At 54.3% G+C, this 17,316-nt stretch overlaps 1 protein-coding gene across 4 annotated transcripts in view; it reads right to left on the bottom strand.

The window, feature by feature from the left end:
- CRMP1 (collapsin response mediator protein 1) overlaps nt 1–15,065 on the bottom strand; it is an 88,100-nt gene extending 73,035 nt beyond the window's left edge. For 2 of the 4 annotated variants that reach the window (XM_053565918.1, XM_053565919.1), the window contains exon 1: nt 14,587–15,065. In XM_053565918.1, the coding sequence (XP_053421893.1) occupies nt 14,587–14,967 (381 nt within the window). In that variant the 5' untranslated portion in view covers nt 14,968–15,065. Of the gene's footprint in view, nt 1–1,940; nt 1,959–10,541; nt 10,917–14,586 lie in introns of those variants that run through there. The other 2 variants (XM_053565920.1, XM_053565923.1) reach the window with 2 other exon arrangements.
- Between the last annotated feature and the right edge of the window lie 2,251 nt (nt 15,066–17,316).

Genomic DNA, 17,316 nt, shown 5'->3' with positions numbered 1-17,316 from the left:
ACGGAGAAGAAAATCAAAAGAACATATCCCTATCATGACCCCAAGAGTGGGGAGAGCCCCCACACTGCCCATAGGAGGGTGACACTAGCTATACACACCATCTATGCCTTGATCCATTTTTGTGTTTCCTGATCTCAGCTTCATGCCTTATACAAAGAAATCCGGACAGAAACTCATTGCCTCAAGAAATTCACACTCCTTGAGCTCATACTAAGTGTCAGTTCTGTATTTTTCACTTTCAATTCTTACATCACCTGAAGAATTGGGTATGACTGCTACACATGAGGAAACTCAGAGAATTGACATAATCTGCTTGAGGGCCCACAGCTGAGAGATGGCACAGCCACCTCTACCATGACCACCCCCACCTCCTGGTGGTCAGCCCAGTGCAGTGGCAGATGGGGGTGAAGGCTGACCTGGGGGAGGGGTAGTGGTTAATGTGTCTGAGATTCAGTTTCCCCCTCTGTAAAATGGGGACAAGCAGCAAAGACCATACTGGCCTATTCAGCCATTTGTCAGGCAAATACCCCATGCCTCACACCTCGCCTGTCCTCCCCACAGGATTGTTGTGAATGTGCTCAAAAGAGAGTAAAGCAGATGGAAGGCTCAGGGCTCTCCAGGAGAAAGACGCTGAACACAGAGACCTATTCACCTATAAACATTGCCATCCCTCAACTTTCATACCCATTATCTCATTTCATGCTCATTTAACAAAGAGGCAAGGTGAGTGCTGACCAGGGACACAGGGACAAAGGCCAGACTGGCTGGGTCTTTATCTGGCCCCACACCCCCAAACCCTGTAATGATGGTGAGGTCACCTCTCTGTGCTTGAGTTTCTTGTCTATGACACAGAGGGAAATTTTGAAAATTAAATAAATTAACACATGGATGACACTTCAAACAGTGGCTAATTTTTAAAGTCCTTGCAATACAGGGAGACAGATCTCATTAAAATGCTCAGTACCACCCTCAGCTTCTCTCATCTACCCCAAACCTAATTCTTTTCTACATCATGTTGTATCTACTCTGGAAATGTTTCCCAACATACCTGCTAATTTCTTCCTCCCACTGCACCTGCCTCAGGTCAGCCCCCACCTGTCTCCCACTGCACCTGTCCCAGGTCAGCCCCCACCCGTCTCCCACTGCACCTGTCCCAGGTCAGCCCCCACCCATCTCCCACTGCACCTGTCCCAGGTCAGCCCCCACCCGTCTCCCACTGCACCTGCCACAGGTCAGCCCCCACTCGTCTCCCACTGCACCTGTCCCAGGTCAGCCCCCACCCTGTCTCCCACTGCACCTGCCACAGGTCAGCCCCCACCCTGTCTCCCACTGCACCTGCCACAGGTCAGCCCCCACCCTGTCTCCCACTGCACCTGCCACAGGTCAGCCCCCACCCTGTCTCCCACTGCACCTGCCACAGGTCAGCCCCCACCCTGTCTCCCACTGCACCTGCCACAGGTCAGCCCCCACCCTGTCTCCCACTGCACCTGTCCCAGGTCAGCCCCCACCCTGTCTCCCACTGCACCTGTCCCAGGTCAGCCCCCACCCTGTCTCCCACTGCACCTGTCCCAGGTCAGCCCCCACCCGTCTCCCACTGCACCTGTCCCAGGTCAGCCCCCACCCTGTCTCCCACTGCACCTGTCCCAGGTCAGCCCCCACCCTGTCTCCCACTGCACCTGCCACAGGTCAGCCCCTACCCTGTCTCCCACTGCACCTGCCACAGGTCAGCCTCCACCCTGTCTCCCTGCTGCCTAACTTGTGCCCTCCACATGGCAGCCAGAGTGACTGTCTCTAAAACACAAATCCAATCCTGTCTCACTTCTTCTCAGAACCTTCCACCAACTTCTCCTCACCTGTAGGACAAAGCACAGTTTACCATGCTCCTCCCTACCTGAGCCCTGCCCTCATTCAGCCCTGCCCCAGCATGTTCATCTACTCACACCACACTCCCCAGCCCTCCTGCAGCATGAGTCTCCGGCTGGTCTCTTCTGCCCACTGGCTTCCAACTCCCCCAGCAGGTCCAGTGTCCTGACTCCAGCACCACGTGGTCACTCTTGGAGCTCTGATAACATGAGGCTCGTACTCCTTGGTCAGCTTTGTTCATGATGCTTCAGCTTCCAGCCCAATTCTATATGTCTTATTTTCTCCAAGAGACTGTGAGATCCTTGACTTTATGCCAAAATGGCAGCTTATTCCCACATAGCATCTTAGCTGGGTGATCACTGGCAAAATGCTTCATCTCTGTTGGCCTCGGTTTCTGCATCTATAAATGGAATCAAAGTACCTGCCTCATAGGATTACTTAAAATAATACTTGAAAGCACTCAATATACTGAACACTGGCCCATAAAAACTAACATTCTATGCCAAGCGTTCTGTGTTTATGCCTTTAAGAAAGGAAGAAAAAGTTTCCATTGCTTTTATCAGCTTCTCAAAGGAGTCTGTGGCCTCAGAAAGTCTTTAGCTTAAAAGGTACACAAAAAACAAAGCTTTATTCTGAATTCTTTTTGCTTTGCAGGCTCAGAAATGAGCTATAGCAAAAAGAAAAAGAAAGTGAAAGGGTAAAGAAAAATCCAAACATCGTACCTGGAAGTTGTGCTAGATGAGGAATATAGTACTGGGGTGCTGGAAGGAGGTCCTGGGTAACACGGGAAACTATCTGTGTCTCTAGGGATGGCTGCAGGGGAGGAGAGGGAACTTGGAGAGATTTTTAGGGCAGAAGCTGATCAGGAAGCAGACTCTCACTCCATATAAAGAGCTTTCCAACAGCAGAACTATCTAAAAGTAAAGGAAGCTGGCATGTGAAGTGATGATCCAGCCATCAGAGGGATGCAAAGAGAAGTATTTGGAACTCCTCCTGCCGTAGAGAGGAGAAGGATGGAGACAGGGAGCAAGCAATGGACAGATATTTTTTTCCCGCCTCCTCAAATGCACAGAAAAGTTTTGCATAATGTAATATGTTCCTTTCAAATTTGGGGTTATCACATATTTGCTGACATTTTATTAGGGTGCAAGCCCTCAGGGTCTAAGAATATGGTATGATTAAAAAGTACATGGCAACACAATTTGGGGACAGGTACAAAGTTTCCTCAAACAGCCACCTGTTTGCTCTGTACCGTTCTTCACCAGATTCAGTGAGACTTCCTATGGAATGGACCCCCAAGTCCTGGCACCAGGTCATTATTCAGGCAATGCCCCCAGGAGAAGGGAAGACGCAGCTCCTACTGCAGACGTGGAGGGCTCCTGCTGTAAAAGCTTCTCTTCAGTGTGGAATGCATAATGAAACCAGACCTGCCCTCTCCCCACTGCAGAGGCACCCTCCTTTTCCTTTGCAATCCAAAATTCCTTCATGCCACCTTCATCTCCTTCTGGATGGCAGCTGCCTTCATGCTAAATCCACAGACAGGGCATTTGTTAAGGAAGAATAAATGCAGTTGTGGCTAAAACCTCCTTCAGCAGAGAATCACAGTTCATAACCTGGGCTTCGTCCACTTTTTACTCACACAGTATGGAGTCCCTGCTGTGAATCGCCAGTGTGCCAGAGTGCCCCTGAGATGCTGAGAGTCAGACACTGTCCCAGTTCTCCAGGTATTCATGGCCAAGTGCAGCAGATGGACATGAGAGAGCAAAGGGCTCACAGTTCCCAGCCCCCGAAGGAAGCAGCCTCCATAGAGAACGGGCATCGCTGCTGCAAAGGCAGAGGGCCAGAGAGGGTGAGCCTGGTCAAGGAAAATGTTCTAGATGCCTGTGGCACAGACCCAGGGACGGAGTGTGGAGCTTCAACCTCATATGTGCAGATATTTCCTCCTTTTAGCTTCCTGCTCTTGTTTTCAAGACCAGCTTCTCTATGAAGCATCCCAGACCCCACTAAAGCCCCCAACATCGATTCACAGTTGTCTTTTCTCTGGGCAAAATTATGATTTGGTCATTACATCTTTCTAGGGCAATGGTTCTCAACTTCACTGTGTTCATGACATACCTTCAAACAGTATAAAACTCTTCAGAAGGGATTGAAGACCCAAATTAACACAAAGTAAGTCTGCCACCATTACCATGCCATCCTACAACAGTGTCACTAGCTGACCTACTAGCTGCTAACAGCTCACTTGCTGTTCAGCACCATGACGCTGTCCATGCTCCAACTGTTCTCTCACATGGTCAGAGGACAAAATCTTCTGATGGTCCCTGTCCAGGCTACAAACTTCCTTTTTTTTTTTTCACAGAAAATCGGGCTGTATTCAACACTGTTCTATTTTTTTTTTTTTAAGACAGAGTCTCACTTTGTCACCCTGGGTAGAGTGCCGTGGCGTCACAGCTCACAGCAACCTCAAACTCTTGGGCTTATGCAATTCTCTTGCCTCAGCCTCCCGAGTAGCTGGGACTACAGGCACCTGCCACAACACCTGGCTATTTTTGGTTATAGTTGTCATTGTTGTTTGGCAGGCCCAGGCTGGGTTTGAACCCGCCAGCTCTGGCGCCCTAGCCACTGAGCTACAGGTGCCGAGCCTACACTGTTCTACTTATAAGAGCTCATGGCTCCTCAGAGATGTTGCTAGAATAATTTGTAGATTTTGGTTGTAGCAAACAAACTTCAGATGCTGATGAAAACTTAGCAGCACATCTGTAGAGGATATTTTCAGTACACTGCTGTACTCACAGGATATGGGCTGAAACCACTGGTTGCTGAAATATCTTGTATTTTCCTATAGTCTACCAATGCCTCTGTACGTGGGTCCCTAATATCTATCTCTAGCTGTTGGCTCTCACCCCTGTTTCAATTTATTCCCAATTGCCCGATGAGACACCTCTTTTGGGCATGTTCACAATTCCAATTCAACCTAAAAAGCAATGCTGGGTCCTGCTCGCCTCATCATCAACTTCCACAGGTGTTTACTAGCATTTCTCACGTATTACAACTTTTAACACTTAATCCCCATATCTCCTCTAGAAACATTGGCTTTGAGCACCCCATTGACCTAAGGTTTGATTATGATTTGCTTTGACCACTACACAGGGCAGATGTGAAATATGGCATTGCTGAGCAAAAGTTTTCTTTTTTTTTTTTTTTTTTGGCCAGGGCTGGGTTTGAACCCGCCACCTCCAGCATATGGGACCGGTGCCCTACTCCTTTGAGCCACAGGCACTACCTGCTGAGCAAAAGTTCTTAAACACAAGTCAGGTTGCTGCCAATCTCTTTGTGCATTTCTCCTCCTTCAGCCCAGGTCTCAAAGTAAGGACTTACATGGAGCATGGAGCAGGCCCACTATACACAGCACACCAGGAGCCAAGGGCAAAGTTACTGGCAACCCACAGCTTTCACGTGCTATTCGCAAAAAGCAAGTGCATGCTGTTGAGACCTGGAGGTTATGCGCTACCTAGTAACACTGACCTCACACCATCCCCCATAATAATCACAGCAGCTCACCCATGCTGCACTTAGTATAGGCAGGCATTATTCTAAGCATCCTACATATTTTAAGTAATTTAATGTTCAAGAGAAAAAACCCTATGAAACATTATTATTCTCATTTTACAAATGTAAATCTGTAGCGAAGAGAAATAAGTAAGTGACTTGCCCAAATCACATAACTTGTTCAGCAACACAGGCAGGCTTCAAACCCAGATAGCCTGAGGTCAGAATCCACATTCTCACACTGCCTTCTTCACGCCATCCTCCTAGCTCAAGTACCGTCTTGTTCCCTACAGAATAAAGGCATATGTCCCTTAACTTGGAACTGAATTATCTAATCTACCTCCTTCACTGTAAAGAAAAGGAATCTGAGGCCCAGGGAGAAGAAGTGTCTTGATCAAACAACACATTAGTATCTGAGTCACATTTAGAACTCACATCATTCCCACCACTTTGAGTGCATCCTGCTGAACTTTCAAAGCCTGTAGAATCTTCTCCCCACAGCCCTACCCATTCAAATTTATTTCCCATTCCTCACCCTCTGATTTAAAGCTGAGTGTGAAGTATCACTCACTCCCCGGCCCAGGACCCTCCACGCTGTCCCACCCATGGTGCATGCTCTTCCCCGCTCTCCTAGCTTGGATCATCTTCCCAAGCTCACTGCTTTGGCTGATGATTGAGTCCTCTCTTCCCTGAATTCCTCTGACCTGTGCTCTGCTCCACACTTCACCTTGTAGCCTTCAGTTGTTTCACGGGTATGTGCTTTGTCACTTAGGTGGCAAGATCACTGAGTTCAGGGATCGTTTTGTGTGTGTGTGTGTATTCCATGTGTTCCGTCTTAGCCAAGTTCAGAGTTACGGCAGTATCATTCTGATATATTTTTTAAGAATTCAAATTAAGCAAAGTAATTTTTTCCCTAAGAACACGGCCCACTTCTTCCTCTCTGATCACGGCCTTGATATCACGGAGGCTGTTTGCACCTCTGCCCCAGAGAACAGAAGCCCAGCTTCACTGTCAGATGTCCAGCGGCAGCCACTCTGGTCTTGTAATCATTCACAGGTCTGTCCTCTGTCCTTCCTCGGTCCTCAGTCCTGGGATTTGACTTCCATCTGACTTCACTGCAGCATAACAAATCACCGTAGGCATCTCCAATCATTTGTACAAAAAGACAGGGCCTAAACGGAATATCTGTAGATAAAGTGAATTCCACTCTTGGGAAGAAGTGTAACAGGCCTCGCGTATTTGCATATTAGAGTAACTAATTCAGCCTGATATCTTCACTTACTCTTCTCTGATGAGCTTCACTCATTGATTAAACACATGCACTCAAACACACACGCACAGGTTTTCCTAACAGGAAGATCAGCCATCTACCTTCCTCGTTTGAATCTGAGCTCTTTCTTCCACAGGCCAGTACAAGAACCTTTACAAGCCACTATCAGTTTAATCTTTGGTTAACAGGGAGATGTGTCTAGGCTGCCTTCCTCATAGCACCGTGCTGAGAACGGAGAGGTAATGACAACCACATTGGATGACAGGACTAAAGCAAACACACATGATCAACATGCATGAAGTCTTCTTTTTAATAATCATAATTTATATAACCATTGTGGTGGACACTCTTGACAGGCCCCCACAACTGGACAAACCTGCCCCTTTGGTGGCTCTGTTCAGAGCCACGAGCTCCTTCGGTGGGGCCGTGAAGTCATGTGCCTTTGTCTGCTCAGAGCCACGCCCAGGATGTCCTAGTCACTGAGCCGCTGCACTGGCCACGAGCAGCAGCTTCAGCTTCAGCTAAATTAATCCCCAGTGGTGCCATTCATGAAGATTAAAACACACACACACACACACACACACGCACACACAAAACAGAGCTTTATAAATAGTTTAAACAAGCCTTGAGGGAACAGAAGCTAAGTATTTCTGCCTTTCCTCTTCCTTTTCTATCAGGCGACTCTATTTAATCTCAAGGAAAGGGTTGGAGAGAAGTGGGAAAGACACGGCTGCCGCTACGATCCACTTCGGTAAAACATCTTTCTAATTCAGCTGGCCTCCCCGCCCCGTCCACCCTGCTCCCCTACCTGCCAGGCTCCCTCCCCCACCCTAGTCCTCCGGTCTCTGAAATCATTGGCAAAGCAGGGACCTTTGTCCCCATGAAGCAGAGGAGACCGCTGAGGCTCAGAGGGGCACAGAGTGACTCAACATTCAGCAGGTGGGAGCCCCGGGCTGCAGCTGAGAATTGTGCTTCTTCTCGTGAACTGCTTCTCCATCCCTTGCTTTCTTTTTATTTGTGGTAGGCATCTCACTCTACCGTCCAGGCTAGAGTGCAGTGGCATCATCACAACCAGCTCATGGGCTCCACCTGCCTCAGCCTCCCAAGCAGCTGGGACTGCAGGTGCACACTACCACACCTTCCTAATTTTAAAGTAGAGCCAGGCATCTTGTTCTTCTTCAGGCTCGTCTCAATCTCTTCAGCTCAAGCTTCCCAAAGTGCTAACAAGGAGGAGCCACCATGTCTGGCCCTTGATTTTTTTCAAAAACCAAGGTCTCTCCACAGGCTACACACACCATGGCTGCCAAAAACGTCTTAACCATCTGTAGGATTTGCTCTATCTGTACACAGACACTGCCCTGGGAAGCAGAGGGTGAACATTCACCACACTGGCTTTCCTTCAGTTTCTCCAACATGCCAACTCTTTTGCCTCTGGACCTCAACAACCCACAGGAAGAACCCCACCTTCCTCCCTTCCCCTCAGCTACATCCCGAGGTCACCTTAGCATCCTTGCTGGGGTCTCCTCGAGCCCCCATATGTCCCTTATGATTCTCACTATGCTTTATTCAGAGGGAATGTGGGTCTTGGTTGAGCTCTGGGAGAACAAGGACAAGCCCACCCGCATCCTTCCTGTTGTGGGGGCTGGCCATTAGCCATAACGTATCGAAAAACGGCTATGGACCAGGTGAAGGCACAGTTTGCCAAGCCCCAATATCCACCTACTTGTTTCATGGCATTTGAAAAAAGGGTTTGGTTCCTGGCACCAAGTATGCATTATCAGCAAAAGGTCTTCAGGAAGATGAAGAGTCCTGAAGCCCCAGACAAGTTATCCTCTCTGCTTTGGTGCTTTTTCTTTGAAACTGCAAATCTTCCTCGCTGGGATGGGTGTTGTGCGCCAAATGAACTCAAACCCTCAAGAGCCTCTTTCACAGTAGCTAAGCATCCTTTTCAGAAACTCTCCTCCTCACGCCTGTTGTAACCACCCTTTGAGGATACAAGAACAATCCCTTTGATTTTCCTTTACCCACAGTTGACTAATTGCTTCACACGAAGAACTAAAGCAGCCAGACCAGCCAGCAGTTCAGGAGCCCTTCTTCCGTGCCTAGTGCACACTGGACACTTGGCCAGCGTCTTCTAGGATGCTCAGGAGTCCTATGAAGCAGCCCACTGTGGTTATCAGAGCACTGAGATTCAGACTGGACCCCAGAGGGTCAAAGCCAGAAGGCAGGGTAATCACTCAGGCTCAGCAGACTGAGACCACCCAACTGCCAGGGCACCATCCCACAGACCTGCCTTAAAGACCATCTTATTAAGATTCCACCCTGATGACTCGGGTCCTGAGAGAGGCAGAGACCACACCTATCACCTGCCTCAGTTCCCCTGGGGTGCAAGGCTAGAGGTCTCAAAGCAGGGATCTGCTCAGACTAACATGGCCCTATTTCTTCCCATATTGCCGTGGGGCAACCAGATGTCTTTCATTGATTCTTTGCCAACCACAAAGTTTACCAAGTGGCCACCTACACCTCTGTGTCCCAGAGGACAGAACTTAGGGATAGCAAAGAGGTGGTCTGGACCGCCAGGGGTCACACCTCTGGATGGAAACTCTGTAGAGGCTGCTGGCAAGAGCTGAAGCTGGCTTGGGAGTGATTTTCTAACTCAAGACTCAACCCAGACTTGGGCAGATGCAGGGCAGTCCTCACCTGTGCTCCTGGCCCATGTGTCACCCTCAGAGTTTCATATAGACAATGTCTCCTTCCAAGGAGTGTTACCAGGATTCAGTAAGGCAAGAAGTGCAAACCACTGGGAAGGCCACTGGGCAGGATAGTGGAACATGCCAGCTCCTGCACCCTACCTCAGGCTACCCTCTGGCAGGTGCCGGAGGGATGTCCCTGAGCCTGAATTCTGCAAACATGAGGAGCACGTGTCTCTAGTTCTCCCTGGAACCTCAGGAGTCTCCGTGAAGGATTCTGGGTGCCCAGAAGCCTGCCTCCTGGCACCGGCTGCTCCTGTGCCTCCACCCTAGGCCCACTGGCCTGAGGTCTGCATCCTCCAGGAATGCTCTGGCTCCACTTTGATGCCAGGCAGGGCTCAGGGCGGGGGAGCTAGCCGGCTATGTCCTCAGCGCCCCACCTCCCAGACAAAGCGTAAAGACGGGGGTTCCTTTGTTTCCGGCCACACCCAGGACACAGCCTTACTGCTCAGTCTAAGCCACCATCCCCACCCTTCAGCAGCCCAACTGCGACACTGTTAACCCTTGAGGGGTTGCAGGCCTCCAGTGTGGCCCCAGTAGGTTATTTTTAGCTGCGGTGAGGGAGGGAGCCGAGCTTCCATCATGGCGTTGTCGCTGGGTCCGGACTTCCACTCCATCAGCATGGGCGGGCCTGGAGAGTGTTGCTTGGTCTTTTTTCCTTCCTTTGGCGGGGAAGGACCTGGCTGCATGGTGGAAGCGGAGGTCTGAGCCGGGACCGCGCGCGGGAAGCTCAGCTCACCCTCCCCCAGCAGGCGCAGTGGCGAAGGAGCGGGGGTCCGGATCCGCGTGCCCCTCCCTCTTTTGTTCAGCTCCGCATCCTCGGAGTCCACGCCATCCTCCGGCACATCCCGTGGGGGAGGGGACTGCAGGCCCGCGGGGAGAGGGACTCCAGGCTCCGGCCCCACCCCTTCAGTGGGGCTCCCCCACCATTGTCCCCAGAGGCTGGGGGGAGGAGGCTGCAAAGCCGAGACCAGCCCCGCCCCACCCGCGGCGACGCAGGAAGCCTTGGGGGCCGCCCCCGCGGTCCCCCAGCGGATCTGGACCTAGACAGCAACCACCCCCAGCCCACAAAGGACGGCGGGGCGGGGACCGGGGCAGGGGCGGCTTACCGTGATGTGCGGAATGCTCTTCTTACCCTGGTAAGACATGGCCCCCTCTGGCGCCCTGGGCCCGGCCGCTGGACCTGCGGGGCTGTCGGACTCTCGCTCTATTCCCGCACCTCGCGGGCGCGGTGACAAAGGCCCGGGAGGGCTGGACAGGTCGGAGGGTCGGCGCCCGCGGCTGCCCGCGCGTGGCTGCCCGGCTGCTCGGCCCGCCCGCCGCCGCCGCTCCGGCTGCCAGCACTGCCCGGCTCGCCGAGGAGGGCGGGAGGAGGAGGGAGAGGCGAAGGCGGGAGGAGGGGGCTGCAGACACGCAGCTCCTCCCGGCGGCGCGGAGCGGAGCCGGATTCGCCCCTTTTGACTCGAACCAGGAAGCGCTTCCCTCGCGATCCCCACCCCGCCCCCGCCCGCACCGCCCAGCCCGCCGACCCCCGCCCCGCGCGCGCCCTCGGCTGCGCCCAGCCGCGCTCCCGCGTTGGGGAGAGGTTGGTCGGCGGGTTCTTTCCGAAGGACTCGACCGGCCTCGGATGCTCAGGCATCGCCCGCGGGCAGCGCCACAGATGTGCGGCCCCGCATCTGGGCGCCTCCGGGAACATCTGCACGGGGGATACCGCGCGTGGGCCGTCTGCCAAGGGCCACTTAGGCGGCCAAGAGCTTTCTCGGCCCTCTAGGATGCGCCCAGGGGCGCTCCCCTCCTGGCTCTCGTTCCACAGCTTGTGTGTCCACCCCCCAGCCTCTCCCTGAATGGACCAAGCCTTTATTCACACTATAAGCGCTCCCAAAATACCCCAGACAAAAGGTTACCCATTCTTCCAGACCCATCTCCAACGCTTTCTCCTTCATAAAAAGCCTCACCCTGCCATCATTCCACTCCTATCCACCGGCCTTCCCTGAGGGCATCTACAGAGGAGCCTCCCTGCCAGGGGAGGGAAGCAGCAGGGACAGAGGACAGATCAACGGTAGACCTGCTCTACTCTGGGCAGCCTGTGGTCACTCTACAGACTCGCCTACTGGACAGCAAGTGCTTGGAAGGGCAGATCATTGGCACCAAGGTCTCCACAGCCTCTGGGGATGAGTGAGAGGTCAGAAGGAGAAAGAAGACACATCTGCTTCCCAGCGGAGTGGACCCAGCCCTAGGGCCCATGATTCAGATGCTGCCCTACAGAGGGCTGGGCAGGAAGCTTGAAGGACTGCGTAACAGGAGGGGGGAAAGACGGGAAAGCAGGGAGCCCCAGCAGGAGCCCTCAGCACTGGACGGTCACCCCAAGTCACCAGGCATTATCTAACCCACACCCACAAGTCCTATAAAATGACCCAGCTTTCCTACTTTCAGACTTCCAGCCAGAGGGAGGGTGGACTAGGCATGGAAAAGCCCCTCCCAGAGTCCAGCTGTGGCCTAGAGCCCTGACCTCCACCATAGCAGAGGCCAGTCCCTAGTTGAGGGGTGCGGGGGTGGGGGGGGCAGAGGCCTTAAAATGAAGGTGGAGTTGTGGACGCTGAACACTGGGCTATCACTTCCCCATTTTACAGATGGAAAAATGAGGCTTACAGAGGTAAAGTGATGTATCCCAGGTACAAACTCCTTCACTGCGGTGGCATCTGGAAGGCAGGCTTTCAGCACACCCAGTCTAGGAGGGCCTTCCCCTACACTAATTCATTCAGCCCTGGCGCTAAGCTGGGTCCTAAATCCTCCTCAATGACCATAAATGGCAGGTGGAGACCACCCCCCCCCCACACACACACACACATTCCCTTCCTCAGAGTTAGTCCTAGGTTCCACACATCAGCGTGCTCCTGGGGGTCAGTCTGAAGATCTGGGCAGAAAGAGCTCCTGAGATGCGGCCAAGACCACGTGCATATTAGGGGAGGAGCACCCGCCTGCCGCTGGCCAAACAGATCACTGCTCCCAAGCAGATTTCGCCGGTACAAAGTACCGCGGCGGCTCAGCTTCTGGCAGCTGCAAACGTTGCGCCTGCGCTGTGGAAATCCCTCCAGCCTCCCAGGAAGGAGCCTTGTGGGCGGGGGAAGGGCCGGGTCACTGGTAGCAAAGCGGCAGAGCGGTGAGGCCTTCCCCAGAACCCGAGCCCGCTGTAAACCAAGGTCCCTGGCCTCTGGGTCCGCCCCTCCAGGGAGACTGCCAGCCCCTTCAGTTCACTGTCTGGAACCTCGAGTGCTTTCAGAGTCCTCTGGAGACGCCGCCCATTCTCCGGTACCCAAGAAGCCGCGGAGAAAGGGCAAAGGGGACCACAGAGGGACAGGAAGGCGAAGGGAGAGGAGCGGGAGACGTGAAGCGACCAGCATCCCCAAGCGCCAAGGCGCGGCTGCGGGACCGCCTAGGCTGACCGCAGCGCCGATGCTGGCCTTGGTGCAGATCCGGCAGGAGCTGGACTTGGAACAGTTCTGGGCCTCACACAAAGCGCTCGTTACTCTCCGACTCTCCACTACGCCTTGAGGAAGGCTAGGAGAAGACGGCCATCTCACAGAAGGAGAAGCGAGGCTTCAGAGGCCAAGTGCTTTGGCTGGAACTGGGGTTCCCTGGTTCGGGCCCCAGTTTCTCGGCCCGCGGCCCTGAAGCCTCCCGATCCAACCCGGCTCAGGAGTTTAGCTCCCAAGCAAAGTCTCACCAACAAGGAAAGGGGTGGGCAAAGGGGCTGGGGAAGAGGCGACTAGACTCCCACCATCTTCCGCCCTCACTACCATCTCCACCACGCACGCCCGCGCTGTAGGCGCAGAACCGAGGCGCTGCGTTCAGGACCACGGAGAGCTCCCGAGCCACAGAAAGCGCCACCCGCAGTGGAACCGGGCCTAAGAGATCCACAGCTTTGACCACCACCGGTTCCCAGCTCCTAGTCCTCTAGGAAGCTCTCCCAGATTTCTGTCTGGATCAAGCTCGGCCTCTCTCCAGGCTCACGTGATGTCTCTTATAGCATTTTAACGGGGGGGGGGGGAGAAGGGTCAATTAAAATTATAATGATAATAATAAGTAAAAGTCAACAAATATTTATTGAATTCTCACTACTTACTAGCCTTAACTTATTTAATTCTTACAATGAATCTGTCCTTCAGTTCGGGGGGATTTCTAGAGGGTGGAACCGGGTTGCGGAGCTGCAGACTCAGCACTCACCTGGCACCCAGCAAGCTCAGGTGGCAAGCGCAGGCATAGAGTTCAGGACCAAGCCCACGGCTCCCCGCCCTGCCCTCGGATGCTTCCTTTGCCTTTGACCCTTTCCATCCATTCACACGCGCTGTCTATCCACTCCTCTTCCCCCAGTTCCCTGGAAACTCCCAGCTCAGGGGAGAAGACATACCCTCTCCCTAACCGCCACCTCTTTCAGGAGCAAAATGACTCCCATGTCTGGGAAGCCAGCGACCCCAGTTCAAATCCCAGCTTGACCTCCAACTTGTTCTATGAAGTGGTCACCGTGGTGATGTGCTGAGGCAGGGGTACCCCTCGGAGATGTCAGGGCTTGGGGCAGGGTACCGGTTCTAATTGCCCAAGGACTTAAATATTTAACCACATCCTTCCCCCAGAAACCATGGGGAGAGGGAGCCTCAGGAAAAAGGTTCCTTCCACCTTGAAGCGGTGTGACCGCAGGCTCCTCGCTGACTGCCCGGTACATAGTAGGTGCCCTATATGATTATTAATAAGCAAGTGGATAGCTGAACGTACGAACAGGAACAGGGCTCTGGTTCTTTTCACAAAACAGAATGAGGAGCCCAAGGTTGTCCCAGATGTCCCTCAGCGTTTTAAGGGTCCATGCGGCTTTAGCCAACTTACTTTCCGTCTCAGAACCTCGCTCTCCCTTCCTGCAAAAGAGGAGCCGAGACCTGACCTCAGAGATCCCCCCGGAGTCTCAGGGACTATGCGGGCCAGCCCTGACCCATTCGCTCAACCTCCCAGAACCTCCGGTATGACGGAGTGGGGGAGGGGCTCTCCCAAGCCTGGTGGCCGAGTCCACACGCCAGGACCCAGGCACTGCCCTCCGGCAGTCCCCGCCCAGGGCCCTCGAGGGCCCCGCCCCCCACATCCCGCCAGCGCGCGCCCTGAGGGTACCTGGCCATTGTCCCGACGGAGCGGCAGGTCGCGGGGCGCAGGGCAGCGGAGGTGCAGCGCCAGCGGCCGCTCGTCGCGCTCGCCTGGTGAGCTGACTGCCGAGCCCGAGGGTTCGCTCACGTCGCTAGCCGTGTCCTCGCTGCCTCCGGGTCCCGGCAGGCCCACCGCGTCGGGCCGGCCAGCACTGCGCGGCGTGCGCGCCGAGCCGCGGCGGCCCACGCTGTACGCATCGAAGTCGATGGTCTTGTTCTCGTAGGCGCCCTCCACCGCGGCGAACATGCCGCCGTACTTCTGGCGCGGGGTCTGCGCCGAGCTGCCGGGCCGCGCCAAGTACACGGGCAGGTCGTCCTCCGTGTTCCATGCGCGCCGCCGGTCCGCCATCCCGGTCCAAGGCGGCCTCCCACCGTCCCGCCCGCTGCCCTCGCCACCGCCGTGCGCCGCGCTCTGCGCCTGGGTACGGGCCCGCGGCGGCCCCGGCGCGACTGCGGCCAGGGGAGGGGAGAGGCGGGGCAGGGCGCGCGCCGGGGCGGGGCCGGGGCGGGGCCTCCGGGAGGCTGCCTGTTAGCTCAATGGCCGGCTACAAAGGACCAGGAGGCGGGGACAGCGATGGGGCGGGGAGGCATGGTGACGTGCGGGAGCCGCAGCGCCAGGGCGGGCAGCAGAACCGCAGTGCCCTCGCGGCACCTCCACTTCCCGCCCGCAGGAGGAGCGCAGGGCTCAGCAGAGAGAGCGGTGGGAGCTGTGTGCATGCACACACGCGCACACGCGCACACACACTCCGAAGGCACACCAGGGTATGCCCGCACGTCAGACGATTACACAAACACGTGAGAGATGCGCCACGTACATCAATGACACCCCTTTCTCCAGAGACGGGCTCGTTGACGCACACCATAGACAATATTGCACACACATACACACGTATGCTGGTACACATGCAGGGTTCATTACACACCAGAAACTCTCATTGTCACACAAACCCACGCATCCACGGCATCGCACGGAGACTGCACAACGGAGAGACACACACGTTGGGCACACGATTCACGCGCGCCGCACTAGTTTACCAAGCGCTTGCTAGTTCCCGACCCTGTGGGAGACAAAATGGACCTGAGTCCGCACCGGGTACTGGACTCAGCTCGTCTGAGTCCGTCGTGAACGAAATAGACCAAGTCCCTCCCCTGAAGCTGAACTTCTCTGGAAGGGAGGAGACAAGAAGAGCTCCTAGGATGTACCCAGGGGTGCTGAGAGCCAGGAAGGCTGGCCCAGCCACAAGAGAGGGACGTGCTCGTAGCGCACTCCCACAGACGCACAAAAGAAAGGCACTCTTCCACGTGAACCGGTGACTCACACCTGCACACGATGCTCACTCCAATAACACTGCATGACAAAGAAAATTTCACATGCCGGTTCCAAAAGCAATCCACCAGGCAACTCTACACAAGTGCACTCCTAAACTCCCGACAGCCCGCCCACACACACTCATCCACCCCAGAAATAAGGGAAGTTGGAAGGCACTCCGGAGAAAGGCACACAAAGAGATGGATTACCACACACCACACACAGGCACCTGGCAGTCGCCGACACTAACCCTCTCCATCCCGGGGCACCTGCCACCGTCCTGGCTTAACCTTGCTGCTCCTGCAGCTTGCAGCCTGGGGGAGGAGCCCAGGGTTCCTCTGGCTAGGGCACGGGGACCTGAAGGTTGTTCTATGGAGGCTTTCCTCCCACCTCTCTGGGGCCAGGCTCCATGCCCCTCCTTATTTCTCCATGATTAGCAAGCAGAGGGGACTGAGAGCCCCAGGGACCTGGTAGTCCCAGCTGTACTTCCTGAACAAGCAGAATCACAACCTGCCAGTCTTCTCTACAGACGAGTCTGGACAAGCTGAGTCCAGGACCTGGTGGGGACTCAGCAGGCAACCTAAGTACCTGGCACAGCATCCCGGCCAGTCTCCTCCCCATGCTGGGAGCTGTCCTTCAGCACCCAGGCAAGCAGGCCTGAGCTCAGCCCGGCCAAGCCCGAGAATCACAGACAGCTACATTTGCATTCTTCTTTTTGTGACTCTGGCGTCCCACAGAGTGAGGACCCCTGGGTGGGTGGATCCTCCTGAGTGTACTGTCTTCAGCCGTAGAACAAGCCAGTCTGTGCAGTGGGCAGATATTGTTATTTCCCCCACTGAGCGGATGAGGAATCAGGATGGGAAAAGAGCAGCCACTGCCTCATGTCTCTGTCTCACAGCCGCTCAGCCAGGCCTGGACCTTGGGCTCATCCCCTTGCACTTAGCGAGTCCTTTTTCTGTGCTTCAGAGAAAGACTGGTGTGGGGGACACATGAATATTTATAAAGTCCCTACCTTCAACAGAAAGTGTCCCACACCCCCTGCATCCGCTGTCAAATGTATATTCTTATAGGGGGGAGAGTGCTAAACACAGTAAGAACAGAAAGCATCACACACACACACACCCTGCACCCAGTGTCTTCTGCCCAGCCCACTCACATCCCAGATCCTCCCTCCTTGGCCTCTCCCTTCTTTGTACATATTTCTGTCACAGACACTCCCCTCCAAGTTGCAAGTCTTCTCAATTATGAAAATGTCTGTTTGTCCTGTGAAATACAAGGAAAGGAAATTCTGTGTTGAAGACCAAAAAGAAACATATTCTAAAGCTTCACACATTTTCAGTGACTTAAACCAAAGAAATTTCAGAAAATCCACTGGTCCGAGTGAGAATT

The sequence above is a fragment of the Nycticebus coucang genome, chromosome 17 (genome assembly GCF_027406575.1).
Source record: "Nycticebus coucang isolate mNycCou1 chromosome 17, mNycCou1.pri, whole genome shotgun sequence".
NCBI lineage: Eukaryota > Metazoa > Chordata > Mammalia > Primates > Lorisidae > Nycticebus > Nycticebus coucang.
Note: the sequence above shows the minus strand (reverse complement) of the source record. Positions and strands in the feature narration are given on the sequence as shown.